Source organism: Phalangium opilio, unplaced genomic scaffold (assembly GCF_054372755.1).
Source record: "Phalangium opilio isolate 3A_F unplaced genomic scaffold, DU_Popi_V2 ptg001304l_1, whole genome shotgun sequence".
Taxonomy (NCBI): Eukaryota; Metazoa; Arthropoda; class Arachnida; order Opiliones; family Phalangiidae; genus Phalangium; species Phalangium opilio.
The window spans coordinates 605884-619777 of record NW_028324256.1 but is presented as its reverse complement, the minus strand read 5'-3'; the positions used below and the strand labels follow the sequence as shown (position 1 = coordinate 619777).

Genomic DNA, 13894 nt, shown 5'->3' with positions numbered 1-13894 from the left:
CTCACAAGTGGCGCCTTAAGCGCCACTATCTCTTTGTAAAAGATAAAAAACTAAATGTTGGCGGGGATAAAAACCCCCGCCGCCGCCTGCTAAAGGGCAGTAGTTTTTGTAACGCGAACAAGTACGGACGTGTCTTTTGTTTTGCCCAAAATAAATATTGTAATCTAGTTCTATCTCTCTGCGTTATTCTTCCTACAACAATGGACTACTTGGTAATTATAAAGTCATGGTCAATAAGACCTTTAAACGGGTAACCTGGGAATTTCTTTAATTGCTAGTTTTTATTAAATTATCTTTGTGAGCCGTGAAATTAGGCCGCCTTTTCTACGTTTAAATTTTACGGTTACATAAAGTGGCGAGCTTGCCAGGATTCGTTAAGACTATCATTACCAATTGTACTTAACGCGTACTTGTGAACATTACTTGTGCCATTGCTTAAACTAATTAACTGTCGCGTCATGAATCCTGCCGATCCGCATGCTTAACGCGATTAACGCGCAGTTACCGGGATCCTATACTCCCCCGAGGAGGAACACTCCTCCTCCAAGCCTTGGTACTAGTCCTACGCATGGTCAAGGACAAGCGGCAGGAGGAATCCCACCTCCGCCGCCGCTACCGCAAGGTGCAGCGACCAATGTTTTGATCCAAACCATTCAAACACTTGCGACTACGTTAGCAAACATAGGAACTAGACCATCCGCCAAAAATAGGCCAAAACCACCCCCTGACTTAATATTTAGTGGTGTTGAAGGTGAAAGCGCGCCGGAATTCCTTCGGACTTTGACGGAATTCGCTGAATATCACAGCATGACAGACAATGACATTATCGCGCTTCTACCCCAAATATTAAGGGGCCGTGCATTAATCTGGTTTAGAGACTTGAATAGGCCTAATCAGACACTAACGTGGCGTACAGTAAAAGGCGCGTTTAGAGACTATATCTTTTAGGTAAGAGCGGAGGAATCCCTCCGCCTTGAAATAGCGCAGTTTATACAACCCGCCGGTGTGTCTTTTGACGCGTACATCGCGAGTATTACCGCGATGAATCAGAACCTACGCGTTCCGTACACTGACTCCGAACTTGTTGGTATTTGCAAGAGAAATATCCTCCCCGAAATACGCATCCATGTCTTCAACGACAACATAAGGACAATGCGCAGTTTTATAGAGAAGGGCCGCGTAACAGAAGAAATTTTACGAGCGACCCCCTCTAGCTCATTATATCCTAGAGACAGTGCAAAGTCTACCTCGCGTGAATCCAGTGGGAGAAGAAATTCTCCCGCAGCCGCGGTTTTGACTAAACCGCCGGGAGGAGTTGCGACATCAAATGCAAGAAATACCAATAGACCAAAGACTCCTACGCAGGTTAAGCCAGAATGTTATAAGTGCGGACTCTTAGGGCATTATGCAACAACCTGTCCGGACAAACAAGAAGTCGCGCAAAGACAGGCTTCGGAAAACGCGAAAGCGGGAAGGCAAAAAGGGGAACGTCTTCCCGCCGCGCGAAGAAAATAAAGCCCCTTATGGAAATTGGCTCTATGGATGTGCGTCGCTGTGAGGTAAATCCTCCCGTAGCCATAGAAGCTGTATATTCGCATGGGACTTTCGCGACTAGACTAGATTCAGGCGCTGATGCTTGTTTTATCAGCTTATATCAGTGGCGTAATTTAGTCAGAACTTTAAAACCAGACTTAGTCCTTCCGGAAGAAGAAGAGACTCAATGTATAGTGTTAGGCGTTGGACGTTAAACCTTTACAAAGGGACGCGCGCGAATAGACTTCCGCTTTGGACAGTTGAAACTAAAGCAGGAATTTCACGTAGTTCCCTCACTACCAAACAACTTTATTTTGGGAAAAAATTCCCTTTATAAACATCGTGCCGTTTTGTATTTATGTACAAAGACTTGTCAGATTGACGGAACAACGTTTTCATTCGTGCTTAATCTCCCAGGGTTAAAGACTCCGACCCCTCAGATTATAGAGGATATTGATCAAGCTGTCGCGTCGCCTACACTGAGTCCTAAACAGAAGGAAGACTTAAAAACTTTATTATTATGATTTCCAAAACTGTTATCGGAAAAAACGGGTCGAACTAATTTAGTGTACCACGAGATACACACTACCACCGATGTTCCCGTTAGTCAACGCGCGTATCGTGTTAGCGACGAGAAAAAACGGATAATTGAAGATCATCTTCACGAAATGATCCGCGACGGAATCGTGAAACCATCCGTTAGTCCTTACGCGTCGACAGTGGTACTTGTCCACCAAAAATGCGGAAAGATACGTTTCTGCGTCGACTATCGCGCTTTAAATAAAGTTACCGTGAAAGATCCGTATCCGCTTCCGCGAATAGAAGAACTATTAGAAAAAATGGGTGCCCCAAAGTTTATCACAGCACTGGACTTAAAGAGCGGCTACTGGCAGATAGCAGGCAAAAGCAAAGACTGCTTTTATCACGCACGCGGAGAAGTACGAGTTTGAGGTACTTCCGTACGGTCTATGCAATGCGCCGTCGTCGTTTCAACGACTCATCGACGAAGTCTTCAGGGATGGACACCACTTTTCCATCTGTGTCTATCTGGATGACATCGTCATTCCATCCAGTACTTGGGCAGACCATTTACAAGCTTTGGAATATGTCTTTCACCGACTGTCTTAAGAAGGACTTACGCTTCAGACGAAGAAATGTCGCTTTGCGCAAAGCGAAGCGACCGTGTTAGGGCATATAATTAAAGAAACGAGGGATTCATACTGATCCCTCCAAGACTAAGGCGATAATAGACTTTCCCGTCCCCAAGAACGTGAAAGAAATCCAAAGATTTCTGGGCATGGCGGGATGGCACTCACGATTCATCCCGCAGTATTCCAAGATCGTTGTCCCGTTAAATCATCTGAAAAAGAAAGACGTTCCGTTCCAGTGGAAGAAAGAACAGCAGGAAGCGTTCCAGGCCATCAAGGATGCGATCTGTATGGCGCCTCCTTTAGCGGCGTACAACCCTAAGTTGCCGTGTATCCTGACAACGGATGCTAGCGACGCCGGACTTGGAGCTTTCCTGTCGCAAATCCAAGATGACGTCGAGGTACCTATTGCCTATGCCAGTAAACAGCGAAGATATACCACCACGGAAAAGGAATGTCTTGCCATCCATTGGGGAGTTGGAAAGTTCCGGCCATACTTGGAGAACATACCGTTCACTGTGATCACCGATCACAAAGCGCTCCAGTGGTTGTTCACTCTGAAAGAACCAAATTCTCGACTTGTTCGTTGGGCAATGTACTTGCAGACGTATGACTTCAAGATCATACACAAGAAGGGAGTTGAGAACAAGGTTGCGGACGCATTATCAAGAGCGCCTGTCCCTCTATTAGCCATGTCCTTGGAAGACATGACTTCACCGTCCTCGTCAGAAGATTCCAGTCCAGCGGAATCCTCGTCAATGACGGCGACCTCGTCCTCAACCAGTAGCGGATTAGCTCCTCCCGCCAATCATGCATTGTACCACTCTTTCACGCTGGAAGAAGTACGAAAAGCCCAACAAGATGAAGAAGCCACCAATGACATCATAGAGTAACGTTTCTCCCCAAAAAGGGACAGATATTATACAAGAACGAGTTTTGCTTCGCAGTCCTAAAAAAACTGCATTTATACACAATCCGCGACAATTTCAAACCCACAAAGAGCCAGAAACTAGAAATTATTAGATGTATTGCATTCCGCGACGCTTTTTCAAACCCACAAAGGGCCAGAAACTAGAAATTATAATATGTATTGCAATTTGAAATGAAGTTTACTTAGTTTAATCGTTATGAAAAGTTTGGTTGTAATTGCGTAGTTCAAACATTTGTTATGATTAGAATTTTTACATCAAAAACGAGTATAAATGCGGCGTTTCGGAACAAAGAGCTAAATCAGCTACGATAATGACTCTAGTTCGAATTGGAGTTTAAAACTTATACAAGATGTAACAACACACACATGAAAACCTTTTCTGAATGTACGATAAATGTCCGAAATACGACACTGCTTTTAAAGCCACAAATCAGAATGAGGGACCTCATTTTAGGAGTAACAAAGCCACAATTTACTCGAAATAAGTGTTCTAATCTCTTCCACCGTGAAAAATGAAAATGCTAAAAGCTCATTTTGTATTTTATCGCCTTAATTATTTGACAGCGAAATGTTTTTAACGGGAACAGATTCTATATAATTTCATACGTCAGCATCTAGGCGTCCTCCCATTGGATTCAATCCCATTCGACCGAATTCCCAATCGACAGATTTTATCTGAAATATGATTTTAAATCCCGCCGTTTGCGCGGTTTCTGCCTATTGGGATTTTTTAATTAAGAATATTATTGTTACTTATAAGGCTATATAAGTTAATTTAGCGATAGGAACTTTCGTCTCACCGTGGCGCAGTGGAAGAATATCGGACTACCGTGCTACAGTTCTTGGATCGATTCCCCGAAAGAAAAAGTAAACAACGTAATAATAGTTTCATGCAATTGATTATTAATTTCATTTGAACTTAATTGCAGTTACGTTAGACAGTGTGGGAAACTATAAAGTAATAAAAAATACTATTGCAATAATGGCCTTTGAGTATTTGAAATATTTTGCGTAAATTTTATTTAAATTACGGTAATATTTTAGAGCGTTAAGGTTAGGTTAGGTTTGGTTGGGTTAGGTTTGTTTGGGTTGGGTTGGGTTAGGTTATGTTTTGTTAGGTTTGGTTGGGTTAGGTTAGGTTATGATTTGTTAGGTTGGGTTAGGTTAGGTTATGATTTGTTAGGTTGGGTTAGGTAGGGTAAGGTTAGGTTTGGTTAGGTTTGTTTGGGTTTGGTAAGGTTAGGTTTGGTTAGGTTTGTTTGGGTTTGGTAAGTTTAGGTAAGGTTAGGTTTGGTTAGGTTTGGTTAGGTTTGGTTAGGTTAGGTTAGGTTAGGTTAGGTTAGGTTCGGTTGGGTTGTGTTAGGTTGGGTTAGGTAGGGTTAGGTTAGGTTTGGAAGTGGTAGGATAACCGATTTTCCAAAATATTTTTTTTCATTGAGGTCCTTGCATTATAAAAGCGGGCCTTTTCCATTAAATTATTTTTATAAAGATTCTGGAACACTTAACACTACATTTGTTAAGTTCCTTGAATAAAAAATATATGCCTTTTCCAAAATATTGATTGTTTGACGAGTTATTTCAGGTTGGCTTTGATTCGGCTCGGTTACAATAGAGGCATCCTTTTAAACTTGGGATTTGACCATCACAGTATAATTATTTATATAGGATAGTGTATTGATAGACGCAAGCTTAAGAACAAGGGTATTTTCTTTAAAACCAAAAGAGGTATTTTTTAATTCGGTTTTAAAATACGGCGTTAAAAATATATCGTTTAATAGCGATGAAAATTTTAAGATAATAAACCCGCACATTTTGGCTACATGCGATCCAACGGGATTCGGTTCAATGAGACATTCGGTCTAATGGGATTCGGTTCAATGGGCCAGCAGCTAAAATACGTTCAAGTTATTATCTCCAGGTGAACCAACATTTTAATCGACTTAAAACTTCTCAAGAATGTTTTTCTGACTTGGCCATTAGCATTCCAAACTTGCATCCTTCTTCTTTGCGCCCGTGAAGCTGAAGAACGGAAGTTACAAGTTTAACCACAAAGGCTATTCTAGAATATTTAACCAATTTGATTTAATATTTTAATTTCGATCCATATCTGGAATTAAACGAATCTTTGAAATGCTAATGGCCAAGTCAGAAAAACATTCTTGAGAAGTTTTAAGTCGAATAAAATGTTGGTTCACCTGGAGATAATAACTTGGCCGTATTTTAGATCTCACTTCTTTTTACGGCCAAACAACTTGGCATATTTTTACAGAGATGTTTTTGTTGGGAAATATTTACCGTAATGTAATTGCCAGGCGTTCTTCGGGTGAGATATCTTCACGATAATTTGTATCCTGTTTCCTAATTCTATTGTCGATCAGACCCAATAATTCGTCAAAAGACGTGCTACTCATTCGCAAGTAAATGTCAAAGCGCTGTTCCCCCTTCCGATGGTGTGGGATCAGCGTGTGGTATTCTCCATATTTGTGGCGCAGTTTCCACCCAGGTGTGGGGTTGTACTCTAGCCGCTTCATATGTACACTGTCGCGTCGATCGCGATTTTTCCGCCGCCGCCACCACGCTGCGACACTTTCTTCTTGGTGTGGGGGAACCTTAAACCGCTTTAACTAAAAAATCAACTCTAACAAAATTTATTATTTAGAGTTGATTGGTTTTCTAAACAGGTGTTGTTTAAGTTTCCTTCGTATAAAAGTTACGAATGAAGAACAGAACGGCAAGTAGATAGATAAAGGTAAAATATGGCCTATTCTTTTCTTTTTTAAAGAAGTTGAGCAAACCGTGATTAGAGCCGCGTTCAATAGAGCTCAGTGCTACTGATCGGATTTTTGTTTTTGGATTTTGACGCCACGCTGCTGAGCGCGGAGCCAGCGTGTTGAAACTGTTTATAAGAAATAGTGGAAAGTTTTGGAGTTAGCAAGAAACGCGCTCTTGGGTGGTCAATAAGGGAGAGTTTGTGTGTCATCGACGAGAGCGTTTGACAGCTTAGGAGTCTTGGTGGCGCAAAAGCTTACCTGGGTTAGGCCCCATTCGTGGGGGGCTTTGGAAGAGGGGTTAAAAATTAAAAACAACCCTCTCCTTTGCACCAGCGAAAAGGGGGATTTTGTTAAGAAAAAATCAGTTAGATTCTAAGGATAGGCGAAATAAGTTTTACCTTTTTACACCAGTCAAATAAACCTTATATTTTTGTTTGTTACTCTGTGCGAATGATAATTTCGGGAGTATTTGAAAATTACTTAAATACGAATGATATCCCAACAACATAATGCAACATTTAGTGCCGAAACTCGGGGAAAATAGGAACTTTATATAATTGGACAAGTTAATTTGTAAATAATAGTAAATTAACCGGGAAAAATGGCGTCGACAACGGTCAGGAAACGAGGCAGTTTAAAGGCTTCAATTAGAGGTTAATGAATAAAATGGATGATTGCCTTAATACGGAACCGGTCGACACGAAAAGATTGGAAGTTTGGCTGGAACAACTTATTCAAAAGGAATCTTTACTCCCAGTTTTGAACTTAGAAGTGCAAAATGCAATCACGGACAATAATGATTTCGACGAGGACTATCGAATTTTACTTGAGTATATGGAGGAAATTAGTGAAGCTAAAACATTGGCAAAACAACGTTTACGGGAAGACGCGGCGGGAAAAAGAGGACAGCGCGAGCACATCGGGACATTCGGGCTCAAGCGGTTGCTGCAAAGGAGAAAACGAAAAAGCGGTTTTAGTGAAACTACCAACTGTGACTATTGTGAAATTCAACGGAGACCCAACGCAATGGACTAGGTTTTGGAATCAATTTGATTCAGCAGTGCACTCAAGGGAGGACATAAACAAAATAGATAAGTTCACCTATTTAAATTCATATTTAGAAGGCATGGCTAGTAGAGCAATTAAGGGCATGTCGGCCACCGCATCTAACTACGATGAGGCAATCGACCATTTGAAAAATCGATTTGGATGCCAGGACAAGATCGTAGATAAACATATGAAGAACTTTCTACAATTGGAAAAGGTGACGTCATCTAAGGACATTGTAGCTTTAATAAGAATGCATGACTCGTTATAATTAGAAATTAGAAGTTTAAAGGCGTTAGATGTAGGGCCGGAAACCTACGGAACCTTGTTACGGACAATTTTAAAGGAAAGAATTCCACAAGACATTATTTTGGAATTTGCACGTACGGCTGAAGGAAAGAAAGAGTCGTGGGAGGTGATGGAATTAGTTGAATATTTTGGAGATGATGTGGAAAACCGCGAACGAGCATTCGGGTTTAAAAAGCCTGAACAAACAGCCCTCCGCTTTCGGACAGTCGCGATAACCCTAGTAAAGGTAAGGATGGAAGAAATCACTGGAAAGGAAAAGGACAGACGCCTAGTCGGGTACCAACCGCGTTGTCTCTAGCTACGGTGGTAGAGTGAAGGAACTGTATGTTTTGCGAGGACAGCGGGCATCAGTCAAGCGCGTGCGGGGAAACAACGGTCGAACAAAAGTGTGCTATCCTTAAGAGGAAGGGGAGGTGTTACGTGTGTCTTGGAACGCGTCATAACGCGAAAAACTGTTGGGACAGGACAGAACTTGAAGTTTGTTCTAAATGTAATTTCAAACATCATCCAATTCTATGTTTGAGCAAGGAACAGTCAGCAAACGGTATCGCGACGGGACCGTCGGTAAGCGGACAACCGAATCTTGACGGTAGTAACGGAACGGAAGGCACGGTTACTTGTTCAACGGCAACAAACCCAATGAACATGAGAACTATATATCTCCAATCGGCGCAGGCAACGCTTCGTGGGCCGGAACAGCAACAAGAAAGGCTTCGCTGCCTGTTCGATAGCGCAAGTCATCGAACATTCATCAAGGAAGAAATCTCGCGTCGTTGTAACTTAACAGTTATCGGCGAAGAAATTCTGGAAGTATACAGATTTGAAAGCGATACCCCAGAGAGGGTTAAAAGAAGACTCGTTAGAATCACGCTGGAAAATATTCGAGATCCCAGGAAGAGGATCGAAATAGACGCGCTAGAGTCTCCTAATATCTGTAGCGCTCTCATTGCCATCCAAGAAGGTGACATGGCAGTGGAACTTCGAAAGAGAGGGCTGGAAGTTGCAAACGAACAAGATTCAGGCTTCACAGGCAATGGAGACCTTGGAATAATAATCGGATCAGACCACATGTGGACAATCCTGACAGGGCAGGTCGAACGGTTAGGAGAAAAACTGGTAGCGGTAGAGACTATCTTCGTATGGTCAGTACAGGGACCGAAATCGTCACATTCGTCTGCATTGTCAATTGGAGTAAACAGTGTCTCAGTAATGAAAATTGGGGTCATTGACGCTGAAACCTAACTGAACAAGCAAATTTAAGCTTTATGGGAGTTTGATTCTATTGGGATTAAGGAAGATGGAACGAAATCCCTAACAGAACTAAAGGTTTTGAAAAACTTTGAGAACTTTTAAGAATGACCGATACGAAGTGTGCCTACCATGGAACGAACAAAAGGAAAAGCATGGTGATAACTATAATGTGGCCAAAAGAAGAACTCTGAGACTAGCCAAGAGATTTAGAACAGATCCTGTATTATTTAAGGGATACAGAGACGTCATACGGGAGCAGGAAGAAAAGGGAATAATTGAAGAGGTTAAGGAAGAAGATTATTCGAATAATAACCCAAGGTATTATTTACCCCATCAAGCGGTCATCCGCGAAAACCACGATACGACCAAGTTACGAGTGGTGTACGACGCTTCGTCCCACGAGAATGGGGTGCCTTCGCTCAATGACTGCTTGTCTACTGGAATAAATCTCAATCCAGAGCTACTCGGAATTCTTATTCGGTTTCGAAAATTCAAAACGGCGTTCACGGTGGACATGGAAAAGGGACAGAGACGCGGTTCGCTTTCTGTGGTACGCAAATCCTCAAAGGTTGGATGAGATCAAAACATATCGAATAACCAAAGTACCATTTGGAGCTTCTCCTAGTCCATTCCTGCTTTCGGCTACGATACATCATCACCTTAAGAAGCATGAAGATGAACAGGGCAAACTCTGTCAACTACTGAAGGAAGGAGCGTACGTGGATGACACGATTTCCGGGGCTTCAGGAGATCAGGAAGCGTACGAGATATCAGTAAAGGCAAAAGAATTAATGAAGAAGGCAGGGATGAACCTTCGAAAATGGCGCACAAATTCAATGGCATTGCAGGCTAGGTGGGATCAGGAAGAATCAGAGCCCAAGTCGAACGTCCCGAGTCATTCATTTAAAACGGCAGAGCTCAAGGAGAACCTGAAGGTTCTAGGATTGATGTGGAATCCAGACGACACACTAGTATTCGATTTGCGGTCGCTCCTGGAATTTATTACCACCAAGGAAATAACCAAGAGAAGTGTCCTGAGGTGCGTAGCACGTATCTTCGACCCTATAGGGTTTTTGGCCCCAATCATCGTTCGAATGAAAATACTGTTTCAAGAACTTTGGCAAGGCGGGTTCAAATGGGATGAAACACTAACAGGAGAGTTAGGGAAGAGGTTCGAAGATTGGTGTGCAGAGCTTCCAAGGTTACACATACTCGAAATTCCTCGACATTATTATGGCGGTCTCACTGAAAATGAAATCTAAAGACGTCAAATTCACGTATTCTGTGACGCAAGCGAACGAGTGTATTCAACGGTAATATATCTAAGATACGAGAATTCAAACGAACTCGTGGGCGTCAAATTGCTCCTGTCAAAAACGAGGGTGGCACCCTTGAAAAGGATAACCTTGCCCAGGTTGGAGCTGATGGGCGCAGTCCTAGGAGCTCGGATGCCGAGATATGTCATGAACAATTTGCACGAGGAAATTTCAAGCGTCCACATGTGGACTTACTCGCAAATTGCGCTACATTGGATCAAGGGCAATTCTCTAAAATGGAAACCCTTTGTGGCCAACAGGGTACAGGAAGTCCAGGCAATTACGGAACCAGTTGTCTGGAACCACGTGAAAGGGACTGAGAATCCGGCGGATCTGCCAACAAGGGGCATGAACGTCGAAGAGCTGCTAACAAGCTACATGTGGTGGCGAGGCCCAGAGTGGTTGAAACTTAAAGAAAATCAATGGCCAACCGGAAGGAATAGGGCACCAACGGTCGAAGAGATTGAAACGGAAATGAGACCAAAATATCAGTAAGTGGTTCAAGCAAGCTGCGCTGCATTACCTAAAAACGAATCCATAATAGATCTGGCTCGTTTCAGTAAATTGAGAAGGGCAAAGCGAGTAATGGTATGGATCCTGAGATGGATATGGAATGGAAAAAATCTTGGGAACAAGAAAGTTGGTCCACTTACGGCAGAGGAAATGGATAAGGCCGAAAGGGGTTTGGTTATGCAGGCGCGAGCCGAAGACTTTTCTGAAGAACTGGAAAAATTAAGGAAAGGGCAGGGCGTGGGTACAAGCTCGAAACTTTGGACTTTAAACCCCATCTTAGATATTGATGTGACTATTTGTTTAGGAGGAACACTAAACAAATCGAACTTCAGTAATAGTCAAAAGCATACTTACATTCGATCAGGAAAGAATAGACTTTCAGAACTACTGCTCATGTTTCATCATTCCCGACTAATGCACTCTGGGCTACGAGAAACAATGGGAATCACAGAGGATGCTAAGAAGAGGGCACATCTCCTGACATGTGTAGGATCCACGGTCTACACAACCTTGCGGAGCATACTGAACCCAATCAAACCATCCGCAAAAAGCTACAAGGACATCGTCGACACTCTCACCAAGTTCTATAACCCTGTTCCATTGGATATGGCCGAAAGAGTAAAGTTTTACAACCGGTCACGTCACCCTGGAGAATCAATCGCCAACTACATCGCCGAACTCCGGAAGATGAGCGAATTCTGCAAATTCACGGACCTGGAGAGCATGAACAGAGATCGCCTCATTTTCGGTATCAACAATCAACAAATTTACGATCACTTAATCACCATTAAGGACGTCACCTTGGAAACTGCTACAACCATGGCTCTCACCATGGAAACGGCAGCAAGAAACTCCAAAGAACTGAAACTCATCTCCAACGGAACCAGTTCGAACGTAATCAACGCCATACACAACGGCAAGCGTAACCACAGATCAAGGTCATCGAACAGGAAACCACATGTAGTCACGTTTTAATGACCTGTCTTGCCTGATTACACAACCTAACCAAGGCAACACACAAACATAACAACTTGCTTCCATCTGTCGTGCGACATGCTCTTGTCCCTTTATTCACTGACGACACTAAGTTATCCAATCGCATTCGTAATATGGCTGATTGTCACCTCTTACGAGACGATTTGGAAGCTGTTGCGAATTGGGCACTTGAACATGATATGCGGTTCAATGCCAATAAGTGTGCGGTTCTTCATCTTGGTCGTCATAACCCGAACAACGTATACCTCATTTATGGTACCCCGATACGTTCGCTAGCGACGGAAGAGGATCTCGGGGTTCTTTTTGACACTAAGTTGAAATTTTCAAGCCAATCCAACAAAGTCTGTAAGCGTCTCAAATCCACCACTGGATTGGTTCGGCGAAATTTTCACCATCGATCGGAGAAACCTATTCGTGGGTTGTATAACTCTCTAGTTCTACCGATAATCGACGAAGCATCGCCGATATGGGCGCCATCTCTCTTAGGTGATGCCAAGATGATGCAAAAGGCTCAAAATGCTTTTTCGAAGCTTCCGCAACGCCTATCAAGACTTCCTGCACCCGATCGTCTTTAAGACATCGCGTTAACAACATTTGCCTCTTACACGACTTTTTCCACGGCCGCCTCGATTTAGAAACTAGTGACTTTTTCACAAAATCCGCCACCATCACCCGTGGTCACGCCCTTAAATTAGTCAAGCCTCTTGTAAAATCTAATTTTCGCCTAAATCATGCCACTTTCACTGCAATTCATGACTGGAAAAATCTACCATCTAATTTAATTCAAATTGAAAATCGTCATACTGTTGAATCCGGCGATCCACAACAAGCCTGGTCGTTTAGACTTAAATAATAATTGAATTAATGGTTTTCCCAGGACCTTTTTTCCCATAGAAGCATAAGCTATGGGTTTTTTTATGGTCCGAATTTAGCTTAGTTTAGATACAGTTTAGTTAAGATTTGGTTAAGGTTTATTTATAGTGATACTTATGTTTGATATGTTTTATATGTAAAGACTTAAGAATAACATTGTACACTAAACAAAAATAAGAACTGTCGTATAGCACGGCTTGTAATTGCTAAGAAATACTGTACTATTGTAAAGGCTATAGTAATACATTTGAAGGGTTCGACGGATGGTTTTTGTTACTAGGATGTTAAAAGGCCCTCTTGCCCTGTAAAGTCATAAAACTTAGGGATGACGAATTTTGGGGAGCGCTTGGTAACAATAATAGGGGTAAAAACTTGAACTTTGTGTAAAACCTAGCAAAAAGCAAAGCATGAGTAGATCGCTTTGGAATCTTGGTGAAGAAGGAGCGATTGTTACCATCGGACAATGTAGAACGCAAACCGACTCTGCCGAGAGAGGTTGTAAAAGAAAGTCTTAGAAACTTTAGATAAACAGACGTGTTTTTAAGGAAAATTAATGTAAAGAAATGTTGATTTGAGTATGATTTAATAAGAAAATATAGTAATTAAAGAAATTATTGATGATTGCATTTGGAGCTTTATCGTTATTAAAATAATGACACACAAATAAGTTAGGGATTTAGATCGGTGTTTCAGTCCGCCGATGTGATATCAGGAGGGTATCACAAGCTCTTATGTTGGGATGGAAGTCGCAACATAAAATTCAGCCTTTTAGACATATTACACCAGTCAAATAGGATTCAATTGCAAAGTGATATCGTAAATCAGTGCAGCAGTGGCAGTAGAATAAATACATTTGTTTGCCAGTTTCCAAGGTCGAAGGAAACTGGTGATGATAGGTTACGCCTTGCAAATCTTCAGCAAACACAGTTACCAAGTTATGATGAAATAACTCAACAAGTAATGAAGGCACAAGAAGAAGCGTTAAGTGATGCATTGAATTTGACACTTTAAGCATATTTGACTGTCAGCTGCCATCGCCTAAAGGACACAATATTAGAGGACCAATTTGAGCAAGATTTGGAAGTTACAGATGATGAAGGTGATTTTGAAGAGAAAATAGAACAAGGTCTGAATGAGATACAAGCCTAGAATGACGATTGTAAAGATGATATTGAAGAAGACCTTACATTAATGTATTCTATGGGA

General features: G+C 42.1%; 2 protein-coding genes across 2 annotated transcripts; both read left to right on the top strand.

Annotated features, from left to right (window-relative positions):
- Positions 1 to 7509: 7509 nt before the first annotated feature.
- LOC149583998 (uncharacterized) lies at positions 7510 to 10801 on the top strand. Its single transcript, XM_089863974.1, has 6 exons — positions 7510 to 7647; positions 7777 to 8015; positions 8081 to 8855; positions 9094 to 9399; positions 9449 to 10029; positions 10318 to 10801. Exons 1-6 carry the CDS (start codon positions 7510 to 7512, stop codon positions 10799 to 10801), a joined length of 2523 nt encoding a protein of 840 aa, XP_089720100.1.
- A 1127-nt stretch (positions 10802 to 11928) lies between these two features.
- LOC149583997 (uncharacterized) lies at positions 11929 to 12390 on the top strand. Its single transcript, XM_089863973.1, has one exon. It carries the CDS (start codon positions 11929 to 11931, stop codon positions 12388 to 12390), a length of 462 nt encoding a protein of 153 aa, XP_089720099.1.
- Positions 12391 to 13894: the final 1504 nt, after the last annotated feature.